At 33.9% G+C, this 16137-nt stretch overlaps 1 protein-coding gene across 2 annotated transcripts in view; it reads left to right on the top strand.

Annotated features, from left to right (window-relative positions):
- The window catches only part of LOC126723035 (F-box/kelch-repeat protein At3g23880-like), a 23445-nt gene extending 7308 nt beyond the window's left edge, over positions 1 to 16137 (top strand). The window contains exon 2 of one of the 2 annotated variants that reach the window (XM_050426251.1): positions 14874 to 16137. In XM_050426251.1, the coding sequence (XP_050282208.1) occupies positions 14874 to 15929 (1056 nt within the window). In that variant the 3' untranslated portion in view covers positions 15930 to 16137. The remainder of the gene's footprint in view (positions 1 to 14873) is intronic. The other variant, XM_050426250.1, reaches the window with a different exon arrangement.

Genomic DNA, 16137 nt, shown 5'->3' with positions numbered 1-16137 from the left:
AATGGTCTTTGTATATTCAAGGTGCACCTATGACACTCCAACAATTTATTTTTCCACAATTCAATCATTTCATCAAGAATGAGTATGGAGTACCCACACGCTGAGTTTCCATAGTCAGGGTAACTTGCCTCCTTTACACGCTGAATTTCCATATTCAGTTTTGGTGGCAGCATTTAAAGTTAATGGGGTTTCAGATTTTGCTCTTACATGTTACAGTTGAGTTTTGACTTCTCTCATACCAATATCTTAGATCACAGCTTCAAGAATATCTCTTGACACTTCTATTAGAAAGATATGAAAAATACTTGCACTTTGTAATAGCAATAGGCATGTGTATGAGATATGAATGATCATGAATAATTCATGATCTATGTTGTTAGTGTGATTACGGTGGGCGGAGGCCAAAATGGACATATACCACTGTTAGAGAAAATATGTATGAATTTACCACTGTTTGCAAAATAGTTAGCAATCTACCACTTTTTTGAAACTCGATTTGTGGAAATCGAGATTTCCATGATACTCGAGTTCATGAAACTTGAGTACCATGATTTTTTTTTTAAAAGTTTTTGAAGTAACTTGATTTCATGGAACTGCCACAAAATTGAGTTTCAAAAAAGTGGTAGATTGCTAAATATTTCGCAAACAGTAGTAGATTGCAAAATATTTATAAAAAAAATGGTATTTGGCCATTTTTACCAGTGGGCGGAAAAGAAATTAAGTGGTGATTGAGGAGTGCTAGGGTTTGCAAACGCACTTGAATCTTATGAGTTATTTGACGGGAAGCCTTGTTAAGATGTTGAGTACGACATCATCTTGGAGATAATTATTCATTAGTTTTGGTTGTAGTTGTGGTTCTCTCATTTGCGACATTTTTATTCAGAAGAAGGGACAGAAGTCACAGAACTGAAGAGACTCTAACCTAAAGAAAATCCATTTTGCTATCTCTTATAGGTTAAACTTGGCTCCAATAGGAGATCTTTTCCTTCAAGTGACTTAAACAGAGTTTTTAATACTGTTAACGTTTATGTAGAGCATCACTTTTCACAGCTCAGGGGTAAAGGTATGTGGTTTATTGATGTTTTTAGGTTATCTGATTTTTTCGCTTGTAGGAAACTAATGATCAGAAAGTTGATCTCATTAAACCAAAAAAAAGAAAGATGGTCTAGTACTGTAGGTTGTGGGTTTAGACTTTAGTACTTAGATTATATTTATTGTAATTTGAGAATATTATTTTTCAATTATCTGTTTAATTGATAATAGTGACTTGAGCAATTAAATCAAAAATTACTGCCATAAAGTTGTTTATTTTATCAATTTGAGTTATTGAGATTATAGAATTCAATATTTATGTTTACATATTGTGAATAATTTATAGGGGAAACAATCTATAATTGATGCATATTTTGCAAAAAATGAATTCTTGAGTGATTGTTTAACTATATCAATAGAAAAAGCAGTTGCTAAAGAATGTAGTTCAGAATAAATTATAAATGATATTAATGCCATGAAAGGGTATAGGGCACAACTTTTTAAATTAAAAGTTAATCTGTGAAATAAAAGTTTTTTTAACTCATTTTTTTTTTTATACATAAGAACTTTAAACACAAAATCTCAAGTTTGAAAATCAAACAATTGATAATGTTTTGCAAGTGTAAATTTGTATTGATGTATGAGTAAGTACAATTCTCTAAAATTGAATCTTGTTATAAAAGAATACTCATTTCATTCAATCTCCTTGAAAAAATCTTTGATTCAAGTATATACTTGATTCGAACACCAGATGCTTCTCAATTTGATTAAGAAAGGGATCAAAAGATCTTTGAAGTAGAATCACGATGAATCTGTAACTATGTGTTTGTTAGGAATCCTTCGTTCTTTGCGTTCTTCATGTGTTCTTTGAATTTTCTTTGTGTGTTCTTCGTCTTCAAAGATTGTTGTGGAAGTTCTTCGTGTCTTTGGAGTCTTGAATCTGCAGATCTTCACTAACTTGCAATCTTTTAAAGTTTCTGAACACTTTTGGACTTGATTCTAATGCACTTTGAGATCTTGGAAGATGACTTGAATGATTTCTCTTCAAATGTTCTTAAGATTTGAAGGTTGAAGTTCTTGGAGGCTTTGGAGCTTAATTTCGGTAGAGTTTCGAGACTCCTAAATGTATGTGTATGTCCTCCTATAAGACTAAGAAATGTCTCTATTTATATGTCTTGGGAAGGTGTGATGACATATGATTGGTTATCAATAATGACATGTGTCATAATTTAAATCAAGGGACTTTATGTCTTGTTCTCCTAGGGACATATGACATTATTTGATTAACCATTGTGGTTTAATTTAAAATAGCACATGACAGCTTTAAATTAGACGGCTCATATTATTTAAATTAACAAATGCTAACATTTGATTGGTTCTTAGGTTTTCTCTGTAATCTTTATTCTTTGACACTTGGAATATTGCCATTGGCTTTTGAATAATGACGGTGGAATCCACTTAGTAGCATGTGGCGTCTTGTAATTAGTCATTTTAAATGTACCACATGAACTTTAGTGGTTTGACGTGACAACTTGTTATTGATAGAAAATATTACTCTCTACTTTATTTTGTTTATATTGGCTCCCTAGAAAAAATTTTGGTTCTGCCACGGATCCCATCAATCAAAAATTGTTATGCATTTGTTTGACTTTCCTTATAACATAACTAGAGATTAAAATGAAAAAATGCAAATAAAAATAAAACACATGACATGGTGGAACATAAAGTTGAATACATTGATAGAAGAGGCTCAACACTCTCTTTCATTATTACTGATCGATTTTAAGAGGCTCAACTTTCTCATCATTAGTGTTCCAGAGGCCCAAAAATTCTGGTGAAAAAAACATCAATGAACCCAACCCTAACCCTAACCCTAACCCAAACCCAACAGATTCGTGCCTTTACTTTATTACTCTTTTTATCTTTACTCTCTTTACGCCTAAAACTGAAATCTCTCATCAGCCAAAAAAAAATGTCCCAAACAATGGAACCTTGTTCGCAACCTTTGATCCTCCGACAAGGGAAGAACCATCTCCCACACGACGTCGTTCTCAACGTCTTGGCAAGGCTGCTGGTCAAGTCACTCCTAAGATTCAGGTGCGTTTGCAAACTCTGGTACTCCTCAATCACTAGTCCTAATTTCATCTCCACCCACCTTAGTATGGTCAACAACAACAACGATGATGATCATGCTTATCTCATACAAACCTATATTCAATATTTTTCCTGTAAGATTCCAATGATCGGTAAGTTTCTTTGTTGTGACCGCACGTTTGATTCGCTTTTTGAGTATTCAGTTCCCTCTGCTTTTGCTTTAAACATGTCCGAAATGGTCGGTTCGTGCAATGGTTTAGTGTGTCTCGCTCAACGTGGAAAGCTTTCCACTACTGGTGATGCTATATATTTGTGGAACCCCAGCGTTAGAAAATTTAAGAGATTGCCTGATTCGTGTTCTAATGGCCAAAATTTTTGGTTTTCTATCGGATTTGGTTATCAGTCCAAGACAAATGACTACAAAGTTGTAAGGCTTTGGGGTACTCCAGTTGTGGCTGAGGTTATTGTAATTTGAAAATATTAATTTTTAATTATCTGTTTAATTGATAGTAGTGACCTGAGCAATTAAATTAAATTACTGCTATAAAGTTGTATATTTTATCAATTTGAGTTATTGAGATTATAAAAATCAATATTTATGTTTACATATTGTGAATAATTTATAGGGGAAACGATCTACAATTGATGCATATTTTGCAAAATGGACAATGAATTCTTGAGTGATTGTTTAACTATATACATAGAAAAAGCAGTTGCTAAAGAATTTAGTTCAGAATCAATTATAAATGATATCAATTTCATGAAAAGCGTAAGACGCAACTTTTAAAAGTTAAAAGTTAATTTGTGAAATAAAAGTTTTTTTACTCATTTTTTTTAACACATAAAAACTTTGTTGTGTTTACCTTGGCTCCTTGGAAAAAATTTCTGGTTTTGCCATTAACCCCATCAATCAAAAATTGTTATGTATTTATTTGAGTTTCCTTATAAAACAACCAGAGATTAAAATGAAAAAAATAAAAATAAATATAAAACACATGATATTTTTTATTTTTGAGTAAACAATAATACTTATTAGTATAAAAAAAATAGCAATACAAGTATTTTAAACCGAACTTATAATACATTATATAACTGAAGTACAACTAAAAAAATGCCTAAAAAAAAAAAAACAAAATCGCCTAAAACTGAAACTGCTGTTACTCATCTTATTTTAGTGTTCCGGAGGCCCAAAATTGCTGGTGAAAAAAACATCAGTAAGCCCAAGCCTAACCCAACAGATTCGTGCCTTTACTTTATTACTCTTTAGTCTTTACGCCTAAAACTGAAACCTCTCATCCGCCGCCGAAAAATATCTCAAACAATGGAACCTGGTCCGCAACCTTTGATCCTCCGACAATGGAAGAACCATCTCCCACACGACGTCGTACTGAACATCTTGGCAACGTTACCAGTCAAATCCCTCATAAGATTCAAGTGCGTTTCCAAACTCTGGGACTCCTCAATCACTAGTCCTAATTTCATCTCCACCCACCTTAATATCGTCAACAACAACAACAACAACGATGATAATGATCATGCTTATCTCATACAAACCTGTATTGAATATAATTCTCCTAAGATTCCAATAACCTATAAGGTTCTTTGTTGTGACCGCACGTTTGATTCGCTTTTTGAGTATTCAGTTCCCTCTGTTTTTGATTTAAAGATATCCTTATTGATCGGTTCGTGCAATGGTTTAGTGTGTCTCGCTCAGCATCGAAAACTTTCCGCTACTTCTGATGCTATATATTTGTGGAACCCCAGAATTAGAAAATTTAAGAGATTGCCTGATTCGTGTTCTAGTAGCAAAGCTTTTTGGTTTTCTACCGGATTTGGTTATCAGTCCAAGACAAATGACTACAAAGTTGTAAAGCTTTGGGATACTCCAGTTGTGGCTGAGGTTTACACATTAAGCTCTGACTCGTGGAGAAAGGTCGAAATCTCGTTGAGATCCAAAGTTGTGGTCTCCCGAATCGTACCTTATCCGTTTCCCCTATTTTTTAGTGGGGCTTTGCATTGGTTTGCTTATCATAGTGGAGGGGAAAGGAAATTCCTAGATCCAACGATGATTTTGTCATTTGATGTCAATAATGAGAAATTCAGAGAGATGGCACTCCCTGATGGAGATAAATTGATCGTGCAATATCTGTTTGTGTTTAAGGGAAATCTGGCTTTCATTTCATGTGGATACCCTGAAAACGATGATGACTTACAGTCAGACTCGCAATGCTTCATTTGGATAATGAGGGATTATGGTGTACACGAATCATGGGATAAAATTTTTTCTATCCGGTTTGAAAATGCTGATATAATTTTCTATGGTTGCACTGAACATGGTGAACTTCTACTTGATAAGAAAGTCAAGAAAGAATCTAAAGATGGTGAAATAAAAATAGATGAGTCTACGATTCTTTCAGATGACACTGCGATTGTTTTACTAGACCCTGAAACTTTACATGAGAAGGACCTTGGTATTCTACGATATGTTACACATATAGTTACTACGTTCAAGGAAAGCCTTGTGTTACTTGATGGAGCAACCGAGCTATCTGGATAAGAACTGAAATCATTAGTGATAATCATTGCATTTTGTTAGGTAAGTGTGATATGATTTAGACCATTCTCATGTTGTTTACTTTGGTATCATTTTGTTTTGCTGTAGGCATAAATGTACTGATATGACGTAGGTGAATTTAATTCAGATGTATATCAGCCCTTTATGCTTGTGGCGAATTCATAAAAGGACACATAACATTTTAATTCTTACTTTTTTTTTTTTTGTGCCTCTCTGATTGTGTTGCAAACTATTAGATTAGAGATCTTACTTAATCAAAAAATAAAATAAAATAAAAATGGAGCAAAGAAGAGGGAAGAAAAGAAGCCCTGTGATGAGAATGTTGAAAATGGGCGGTGGAAGTTCTTATGCGGTGAGCATTGGCCCTGCGAAGGTCTTGTGCTTTATTCCTTGATCAAAATGATATATATCTAGTGGCTGCAGTACATCTGCTATGCAGTTTTAGCTTGTTGTATCTCTTCTCATGGGTCTACGTTTTCTCATTCCCCTGAGAGAAAAATTTGAGATAACATATAGTGTTTGAAAAGGATCTAAAGCTTTGTGATCATGGTTTGTCAATACCTTCTCTATTTGGGAGTTGCAATTGTTTCCCCTCATGCTTTGGTGGCTAAATCACATGCTCATTGCCAATGGTATTGAGAATGAATCAGTGTGTTTAGCTGCTGATACATTGCGTTTCCATTAGTATTGTTGTGGTCATTTTATAAAAATATTTAACAGTATTTAGTGTAAGGTAATATGGAAAAGTTTTTTTGAACTTCAAAGTTCATGGTAATGGGGATACTGTTTCTAAACTTTTGATTTTTATGAAGATTTTTCTACTGTTTGTGGATACTGTTTGTGTATACTGTTTGTGTATACCGTTTGTGTATACCGTTTGTAATTAAGGATGTTCACGGTAATGTGCATACTGTTTGTAAGGATGTCACGTGACTAGGCCTTTTTTTGTTTTTTTTTTTTTCTTGGCATGATATGATTTGACCCGCTTTGATTCATGCAATATACTTCATCTGGTGTGATTCATTTTATATGGATTGCACCAAGGCATGTGGTAAATACTCCATCTAAATTTCAGTACTCATTCTTCTGCATTGCTTAAAAGCTTTACTTCATAAACCCATCTTTCTTCCTCTTTTCATTCAAAAATCTAAGCAAAATCAATATCATTGGAGGTTAGCATCAACCTTTTTTTTTTGTGTGGTTGTTAGAGTTTGTTTTGGTCCCAAGGAAATATTATATAAACTTTGGATTAGAAACAACATCTGAAAGGTCTTAAGATCAGCATAGTAAAAACAGGAAACTAGTCTTGGACCCCATGTCAGCAATGACCTGACACAATTTCATTGGGTAAAAGCGAGGTTGTAGAGCAAGTGAAGATGCAAGTCAAAATTCTAAGCTGTTGAATATACCGACCCACTCCGCCAAGATGCAAGATGGATTAGTAAGCTTTTATTCAGCCAAAAAAAAAAAAAAAGATGGATTAGTAAGCTTTCAAGCATGCTTTGTGAAATGCTTGATACTTCAAAGTGAACTTTAAATAAATAATAGATCAATGACAACTTCCCAAATATAATGATATCCAAGAAGGTGACAATAACAAGCGAGGAGTTTAGCGTATCATAGTGCAAACCTCAGTAAAGTAGTTATCTTTGATTCTAAAAGAAAACATAAAACTAGCTTTTTAGTTCTCTTTTATTCTTAAAAAAAAGGGGCTTCTTACATTTTTCTATATCTTTGGAATCTTGCTCCGACAAATGCATTTTGGGCTCTACATCACTACTTTGTCTCACAGGGAAGCGTCACTAACTGGAATAGGTCATAGGTGCAACGTCATCGGTCACAGTTGCAGATACAGCGATCTAAATTACATAATTATAATATTGTTTTATATAAATGAAAAATATATTGTTAAAATAATTTTTCATAAAGGGAAGTGTTATGCCCACAACATTTTCATAACAAATTATAGATGATAAATTGTTATTGGTTCTAATTTGAATCCATGACTAAAATTACTTTTTTTGCCACCAATAGTAATTTGTCACTTAAGATTTGTTGTGAAAATGTTGTCAATATATTGTGGATATATTATTTCCCTTTTTTAAATATACCATAATCGGTTTACTAATTTGAATATGTCCAAGAATATTTAAATATTTATTGTAGGGTGACGAATTCGGGGTTCAGGCCCAACAGGTGGGAGATCCTGGCCCAAAAGTCCCTCAACAATGAATTTGTAGAGAGCGAGTTATAGAACTAGGTCTTTGACAGGAGAAAATGAAGTTAAGACCAAGCCATGCAACCTAGTTGGACGTAGGGATATTCCTTCGAGCATTTTCAGTAAAGGTCCCTGAGGCTGTTCTTGCTGCTTCTCTCTCTTCTCTCCTCCTTTATCCTTTCTTCTCTACACCATCCGATCCCACTTCCATGGGGATCTCCTTTCCTTATATAGCTCCCTTCCTGAGATCATGTCCCTACACTTGTCAGTCATCCCATCTTCCACTCGAGTGCCTGTTCCATAGGTCATTCTCCCTCCTTTCTGTGAGTTGCAGTGGCCAAGGTCACTCTGCGTTCCTGTCCCTTCCACATTAATGCGGCTGGAAAAGTAGTTCCCTGGCATTTAATGCGGCAGTTGTGATTGTCTCTTCCTCCTTCCTGAGTGTCACGCATTGTTTCCGTGTACTGGGCGACCTTTCGTTAAGTATGGGGTGCAAATTGGATGCTTACTTGGTGAGTCCGAGGAGGTGTTCCTCCTCGGACGCCCCTTAGTAGGCCCGGCCCATCACTATTGGGACGGGGTATCCTACGCCCACGCCTTTTCTTCTTTATCGCGGCTGGGCTTGGTACATGAGTTATGGCCCAACATCAACTGACAGACTTTACCCACCACATTTATATACACCTTCATTCCATAGAACACATGTAAAATGTTACATTAAGTTTAAATTATTATATAAGTTCAAAATTGTAGTAGTTTTTTTCCTTTCCAAAAATAAATATGATGTCTTTATTATTGAAACTTGAATTTTAAGGTAATCTTTTCAATATTATAATTTTTATTGCTTTTTAATGACCTATATCTTTAATTTCAAATGCCTATTTTGTTTGTATTTTTTAGCCCAAAATTAAAAAGTTTGACCCAAATATAATAAAATTTCATACTTTTCAATCCAAAAATTAAGAAAAGTAAAATAAAATTTTGAACGCAAAATTAAAAAGGCATCTTACAAAAAAAAATCAATTTAAAACCCAGTTAGACTGAAGGACAAATTGGACTAAATCAACAAAAGGGACAAGAATGGACCCAAGTGGACAAATATAGACCAAGATTAACTGAAGTGGGACAAATATTGGACTGAAATGACCGAAGATGACTGAAATAGATCGAGTGAAACCGAATTGGACCAAATGGCCCAAAATGCTATGCTGATATGGCTTAATAAAATGGTAGCAACGATAAATGCTATACTTCAATTTTTAGATATTATATAGATATAGATATGTAGTTTCACAAAGATTCAAATTAAATCATGATCCAACAATTACAAACTTTGACCATGACAGTTATTCAAATCAATCAATATCATGAATATATATATATATATATATAAACAGAGACTTCATGCGAGAGAGCACAAGGATCTGTCATGTGACGCTCTCTTTGAAAAGAAAATTGAAATAGTCTTTAAAACCACAAGATAAGAACCAAAAAAAAAAAAAAGAGAGACTTTTGGTTTCTTTGGTTCAATGCTTCAAGACTTTTCTTGTTAAAGAATAATGATTCCTTGTAAGACTCTTTGTTTTCTTTGATTCAATTTTTCAAGCCAAAAACCTCTTGCACTTCTAGTCAACCTTTCAAGTCATCTCATCTCAAAGAATCATGTTATATATCTTCAACCTTTCAATGATATCTACCTAGCTTCAACTTCGCTGTCCCATCTAATCCTAACTCGTATGAGTTGGCTATAACTAAGGAAGATGGCCTTTTTTTTTTTTTTTTTTTTTTTTTGAGTGACAATGACAACTTATTATTTTTCATGTTGAGGACAGATGTTGTGGGTTGTGTAAAGGATGATTGTTTTCAGATTTTAGGTGTTTGGTGTGAGAAAGTCATATTCGTATTTTGTTTTATAACTAAATAGAAATATAAATAAGCATTCTAATTGATTATCAATGAGATTAGTTGTTTTTTTCATTGTGTTTTAGAACTCATAATTTGTAGGTCTTTATAGTTTATTTGTAGTCAGATTAGTTGTTTTAAACCTCTTGATGGTTTGATAAATTCAAAAGGGCTTCTATTGAGATCGGAAATGCATAAGAAAAGTTGCACTCATAATTAATTTCATAAGAAGTACTACCTCTACAAAATTTCACAACAAATTCTATATAGTAAGTTGTTATTGTTCTAATTTGAACCTATCATTGAAATTATTTTTTTGCTCACTATTAACAATAAGTAACAACCTTACACATAAAATTTGTTATGAAAATATTGCGGACATAGCATTCTTTTAATCCCACATGTTGGTTGTTGAATCCAAGACGTTTTAGTAACCTAAATAGAAAGTTCCACTCCATTTTAGCATAAGCTTTATCCATATCCAAAATGAAACTATCGGATAGAAATCATTTGTCCAACTTTTTGGGTTCCACTTTATGCTCCACCCAATGGCTAAGCTAGGGAAGCCAAATTAGGAAGAATTTAATTACCCCCCCCCCCCCCCCCCCAACTAAAAATACATACAACAATTTTAGTCCTAGCCCATTCTTTAGCAGTTTGGCCCACAAACATTTTTTTTTTTTTTTTTTTTGAGAAGGAAGATTCACAATCTCGTTCTAATTAAATTAGGACTCCAAAATCAAAATAAATAGTAGGGGTGGCAATTTTTATCCATATCCATGAACCCATCCATTACCCCCCTAATTTGGATAAGTCATAACTCAACCCACTTGAATATTTGGGTTGAATGGGTAAAAACTCATTAGGTTATTTAATTATATGGGTCTTAATGGATAAGCCCACTAATACCCACTAAAACTTAAATAAACAACATGAAATCTAAATTTCTAAAAAATGACCGAAATACCCTCAAAACTTAAAAAATAACCAAAATATCCCGTGAAACCTTAAAATTACCAAAATACTCCTGAAACCTTAACATTACCAAAATACCCTCGAAACTTAAAAAATGTCCAAAACACTCATGAAACCTAAAATTACCAAAATACCCCCCTAAACTTAGAAAATGATCGAAATACCCCTAAAACCTAAAAAATGACCAAAATACCCTCAAAATCTAAAAATTACCAAAATACCCTCTAAACCTGAAAAATGACCAAAACACTTTTGAAACCTAATAAATGACCAAAATACCCCTGAAACTAATTATTACCAAAATACCCCTAAACGTAAAAGATGACCGGAATACCTTTGAAATCTATAAAATGACCAAAATACCTTCGAAACCTAAAAATGATCAAAATACTTCCTAAACATATAAAATGACTAAAATATCTTCGAAACCTATAAAATGACCAAAATACCCCCCGAAACCTAAAAATTACCAAAATACCCCATAAACCTAAAAAATGACCGAAATACTCCCAAAAACTTGAAAATGACCAAAATACCCTCCCAAACCTAAAAAATGACCGAAATACCTCTGCAACCAAAAATTACCAAAATACCCCCGAAACCTAAAAAATGTCCAAAACACCCCCGAAACCTAAAAAATGTCCAAAACACCCCCGAACCCTAAAAAATAACCAAAATACCCCTAAAACTAAAAATAACAGAAATAGCCCAAAAACTTAAAAATTACCAAAATACCTCTAAACCCTAGAAATTTACCAAAATAGCCCAAAAACTTAAAAATTACCAAAATATTTTGTTCATTTTTAAGGTTTTCGGGTTATTTTGCTCATTTTAGAGATTTTGGAGGTATTTTGCTCATTTTAGTGGTTTTTTATAACATATTTGGTGATTTTAGAGATTTTGGGGGGGTTTTTTGGTCATTTTAGTGGTTTTGAGCATATTTGGTAATTTTAGAAATATCGGGGGTATTTTGGTTATTTTAGAGGCTTCATGGGTATTTTGCTCATTTTTGAGATTTTGGTGATAATTTGCTCATTTTAGAGATATTGGGATAATTTTGGATGTTTAAGGGTATATTAATAATTTTGGAAGTGTAGGGGTATTTTGGTCATTTTAGATATTTAAGGGTATTTTGGTAATTTTGGAGGTGAAGAGGATATTAGTTTTAGAGGTATTTGGGTCATATTGGGTTAAATGGGTGGGTTGCTAATTAAATGGATTCAATTGGTAATGGATAATTAATTTATCTATAAACGGGTCATAAATAGATAAATGGGTAATTACACACCCATCCCATTTATGACCCAATTCGCCCATTTGCCACCCTTAATAAATACACACAATTTGCAATAGTAACAAAACACAACCCAAACTTCCCAACCCCAGCCCCAACCCCAACCCCAAAGATCAAAACTTCACAAGTCACAATTGTTTACTCTCAAAATAAAATCTAAATATATGTTGCTCTTACGCCAAGGCTGCATTTGTGCAATTGTGCAAGTGGGACCATGACCAATGACCAACGAATCGTTGAACTCCACCTTGGTCCTCCTGTCTCAATTTATCGTCGGTGGACATGTGGTATTTATGTGGTGGTGGTTTCCCACTAAAACAAAGCAAGTATTTGAGCCAAAACCAAAAGGATAATTCTGGTGCCACAACTTGTGGCACAACTCGCCCATGTGGCGAGTTGTGGTTGGTGGAAGGGTGTCCTCACATGGACTCACCATCACCTCTCCACTAACCACAACTCGCCACATGGGCGAGTCATGGCACCAGCATTGCTCAAACCAAAAACCAAAGCAACTATCACTAGAATAGATGGTCTAGTACTATAGGATATGGGTTTTGACTATTGTACTTAAATTATATTTATTATAATTTGAGAATATTAATTTTTAATTTTTTTTTAATTGATAGTAGTGAATAAAGCAATTAAATTATTGCTATAAACTTGTTTATTATATCAACTAGCTTGTAACCCTATGCATATGCATGAATATATTTAAAAGATACACATTAAAATGCATAGTATAATAATCTTACATATATAATTTAAATATTATTGATAGTCTATCATACATTTTTTTAACTCTTTAAAATTCTTGTAAGAGTGTTATTAGGTGGAAAATGTAAATTGTCCATTTTTAAATATTTTTATATTCACTAATTCTAAACTCTTTGGTTTTTGTACACAATAACTCACTTAAATAGATATTTATGATATGAGCTCACATTTGATTCCAAAATTAAGAAATAAAATTCTCTCTAAAAATAAATAATTTAGGACACATGGTGCAAAATTGGACTTCAACCATAGAATCTAATTAAATTTTCTCTAAGCTTTACCTATTAATTCTTGAGTGATTGTTTAACTATATCAATAGAAAAAGCAATTGCTAAAGAATTTAGTTCAGAATCAATTATAAATGATATTAATGCCATGAAAGGGCATAGGACACAACTTTTTAAATTAAAAGTTAATTTGTGAAATAAAAGTTTTTTTAACTCATTTTTTTATACATAAGAACTGTAAACACAAAATCTCAGGTTTGAAAATCAAACAATTGACAATGTTTTGCAAGTGTAAATTTGTCTTAATGTATGAGTAAGTACAATTCTCTAAAATTGAATCTTGTTATAAAGGAATACTCATTTGATTCGATCTCCTTGAAAAAATCTTTGATTCCAATATAAACTTGATTCGAACACCAAGTGCTTCTCAATTTGATTAAGAAAGGGATCAAAAGATCTTTGAAGTAGAATCACCATGAATCTCTAACTGTGTTTGCTAGGAATCCTTCGTTCTTTGTGTTCTTCATGCGTTCTTTGAATTTTCTTTGCGTGTTCTTCGTCTTCAAAGATTGTTGTGGAAGTTTTTCGTGTCTTTGGAGGCTGGAATCTGTAGATCTTCACTAACTTGCAATCTTTTAAAGTTTTTGAACACTTTTGGACTTGATTCTAATGCACTTTGAGATCTTGGAAGATGACTTGAATGATTTCTCTTCAAATGTTCTTAAGATTTGAAGGTTGAAGTTCTTGGAGGCTTTGGAGCTTAATTTCGGTAGAGTTTCGAGACTTCTGAATGTACGTGTATTTCCTCCTACGAGACTAAGAAATGTCTCTATTTATAAGTCTTGAGAAGGTGTGATGACATGTAATTGGTTATCACTAATGACATGTGTCATAATTTAAATTGTGGGACTTTATGTCTTGTTCTCCTAGGGACATATGACATTATTTGATTAGCCATAGTGGTTTAATTTAAAATAACACATGGTTGCTTTTAATTAGATTGCTTGTATCATTTAAATCAACGCATGCTAACATTTGATTGGTTCTTAGGTTTTCTCTGAAATCTTTATTCTTTGTCACTTGGAATATTGCCATTGGCCTTTGAATAATGACAGTGGAATCCACTAAGTAGCATGTGACATCTTATAATTAGCCGTTTTAAATGTATCACATGAACTTTAGTGGTCTGACGTGACAACTTGTTATTGATAGAAAATATCACTCTCTACTTTATTGTGTTTACATTGGCCCCTTAGAAAAAATTCTGGTTCTGCCACTGTCCCATCAATAAAAAATTGTTATGCATTCGTTTGACTTTCCTTATAACATAACTAGAGATTAAAATGAAAAAAATACAAATAAAATTAAAACACATGACATGGGCTCAACGCTCTCTTTCATTATTACTGATCGTATTTTAAGAGGCTCAACTTTCTCATCATTAGTGTTCCAGAGGCCCAAAAATGCTGGTGATAAAACACATCAATGAGCCCAAGCCTAACCCAAATCCAACAGATTCGTGCCTTTACTTTATTTCTCTTTATCTTTACTCTCTCTAGTCTTTACGCCTAAAACTGAAATCTCTCATCCGCCGAAAAAATGTCCCAAACAATGGAACCTGGTCCACAACCTTTGATCCTCCAACAAGGGAAGAACCATCTCCCACATGACGTCGTGCTCAACATCTTGGCAAGGCTACCGGTCAAGTCACTCCTAAGATTCAGTTGCGTTTGCAAACTCTGGGACTCCTCAATCACTAGTCCTAATTTCATCTCCACCCACCTTAGTATCGTCAACAACAACAACGATGATGATCATGCTTATCTCATACAAACCTGTATTCAATATTTTTCCTGTAAGATTCCAATGATCTGTAAGGTTCTTTGTTGTGACCGCACGTTTGATTCGCTTTTTGAGTATTCAGTTCCCTCTGTTTTTGGTTTAAACCTGTCCGAAATGGTCGGTTCGTGCAATGGTTTAGTGTGTCTCGCTCAACGTGGAAAGCTTTCCACTACTTCTGATGCTATATATTTGTGGAACCCCAGCATTAGAAAATTTAAGAGATTACCTGATTCGTGTTCTAATGGCAAAGGTTTTTGGCTTTCTACCGGGTTTGGTTATCAGTCCAAGACAAATGACTACAAAGTTGTAAAGCTTCGGGGTACTCCAGTTGTGGCTGAGGTTTACACATTATGCTCTGACTCGTGGAGAAAGGTTGAAATCTCGTTGAGATCCAAAGTTGTGGTCTCCGGTATCGAACCTTCTTCGTCTCCCCTATTTTTTAGTGGGGCTTTGCACTGGATTGCTTATCATAGTGAAGGGGAAGTGGAATTCCAAGATCCAACGATGATTTTGTCATTTGATGTCGATAATGAGAAATTCGGAGAGATGGCACTCCCTGCTGGAGATAAATTGTCTGAGCACAGTCTGTTTGTGTTCAAGGGAAATGTGGCTTTCATTTCATGTGGATACGCAGAAAACGATGATGACTTACAGTCAGACTCGCAATGCTTCATTTGGGTAATGAGGGATTATGGTGTAGATGAATCATGGAATAAACTTTTGTCCATCCGGTTTGAAAATGCTGATATAATTTTCTATGGTTGCACTGAACATGGTGAACTTCTACTTGATAAGAAAGTCAAGGAAGAATCTAAATATGGTGAAATAAAAATAGATGAGTCTATGATTCTTTCAGATGACACTGCGATTGTTTCACTAGACCCTGAAACTTTACATGAGAAGGACCTTGGTATCCTACGATATGTTACACGTATAGTTACTACGTTCAAGGAAAGCCTTGTGTTACTTGATGGAGCAACCGGGCTATCTGGATAAGAAGTGAAATCATTAGTGATAATCATTGCATTTTGTTAGGTAAGTGTTGTACGATTGAGACCATTCTCATGTTGTTTACTTTGGTATCATTTTGTTTTGCCAAAGGCATAATGTACTGATATGATGTAGGTGAACTTAATTTAGATGTATATCAACCCTTTATGCTTGTGGTGATTTCATGAAAGAACATATAACATTTTAATTCCTA

This window comes from Quercus robur, chromosome 4 (genome assembly GCF_932294415.1).
Source record: "Quercus robur chromosome 4, dhQueRobu3.1, whole genome shotgun sequence".
Classification (NCBI taxonomy): domain Eukaryota; kingdom Viridiplantae; phylum Streptophyta; class Magnoliopsida; order Fagales; family Fagaceae; genus Quercus; species Quercus robur.
Note: the sequence above shows the minus strand (reverse complement) of the source record. Positions and strands in the feature narration are given on the sequence as shown.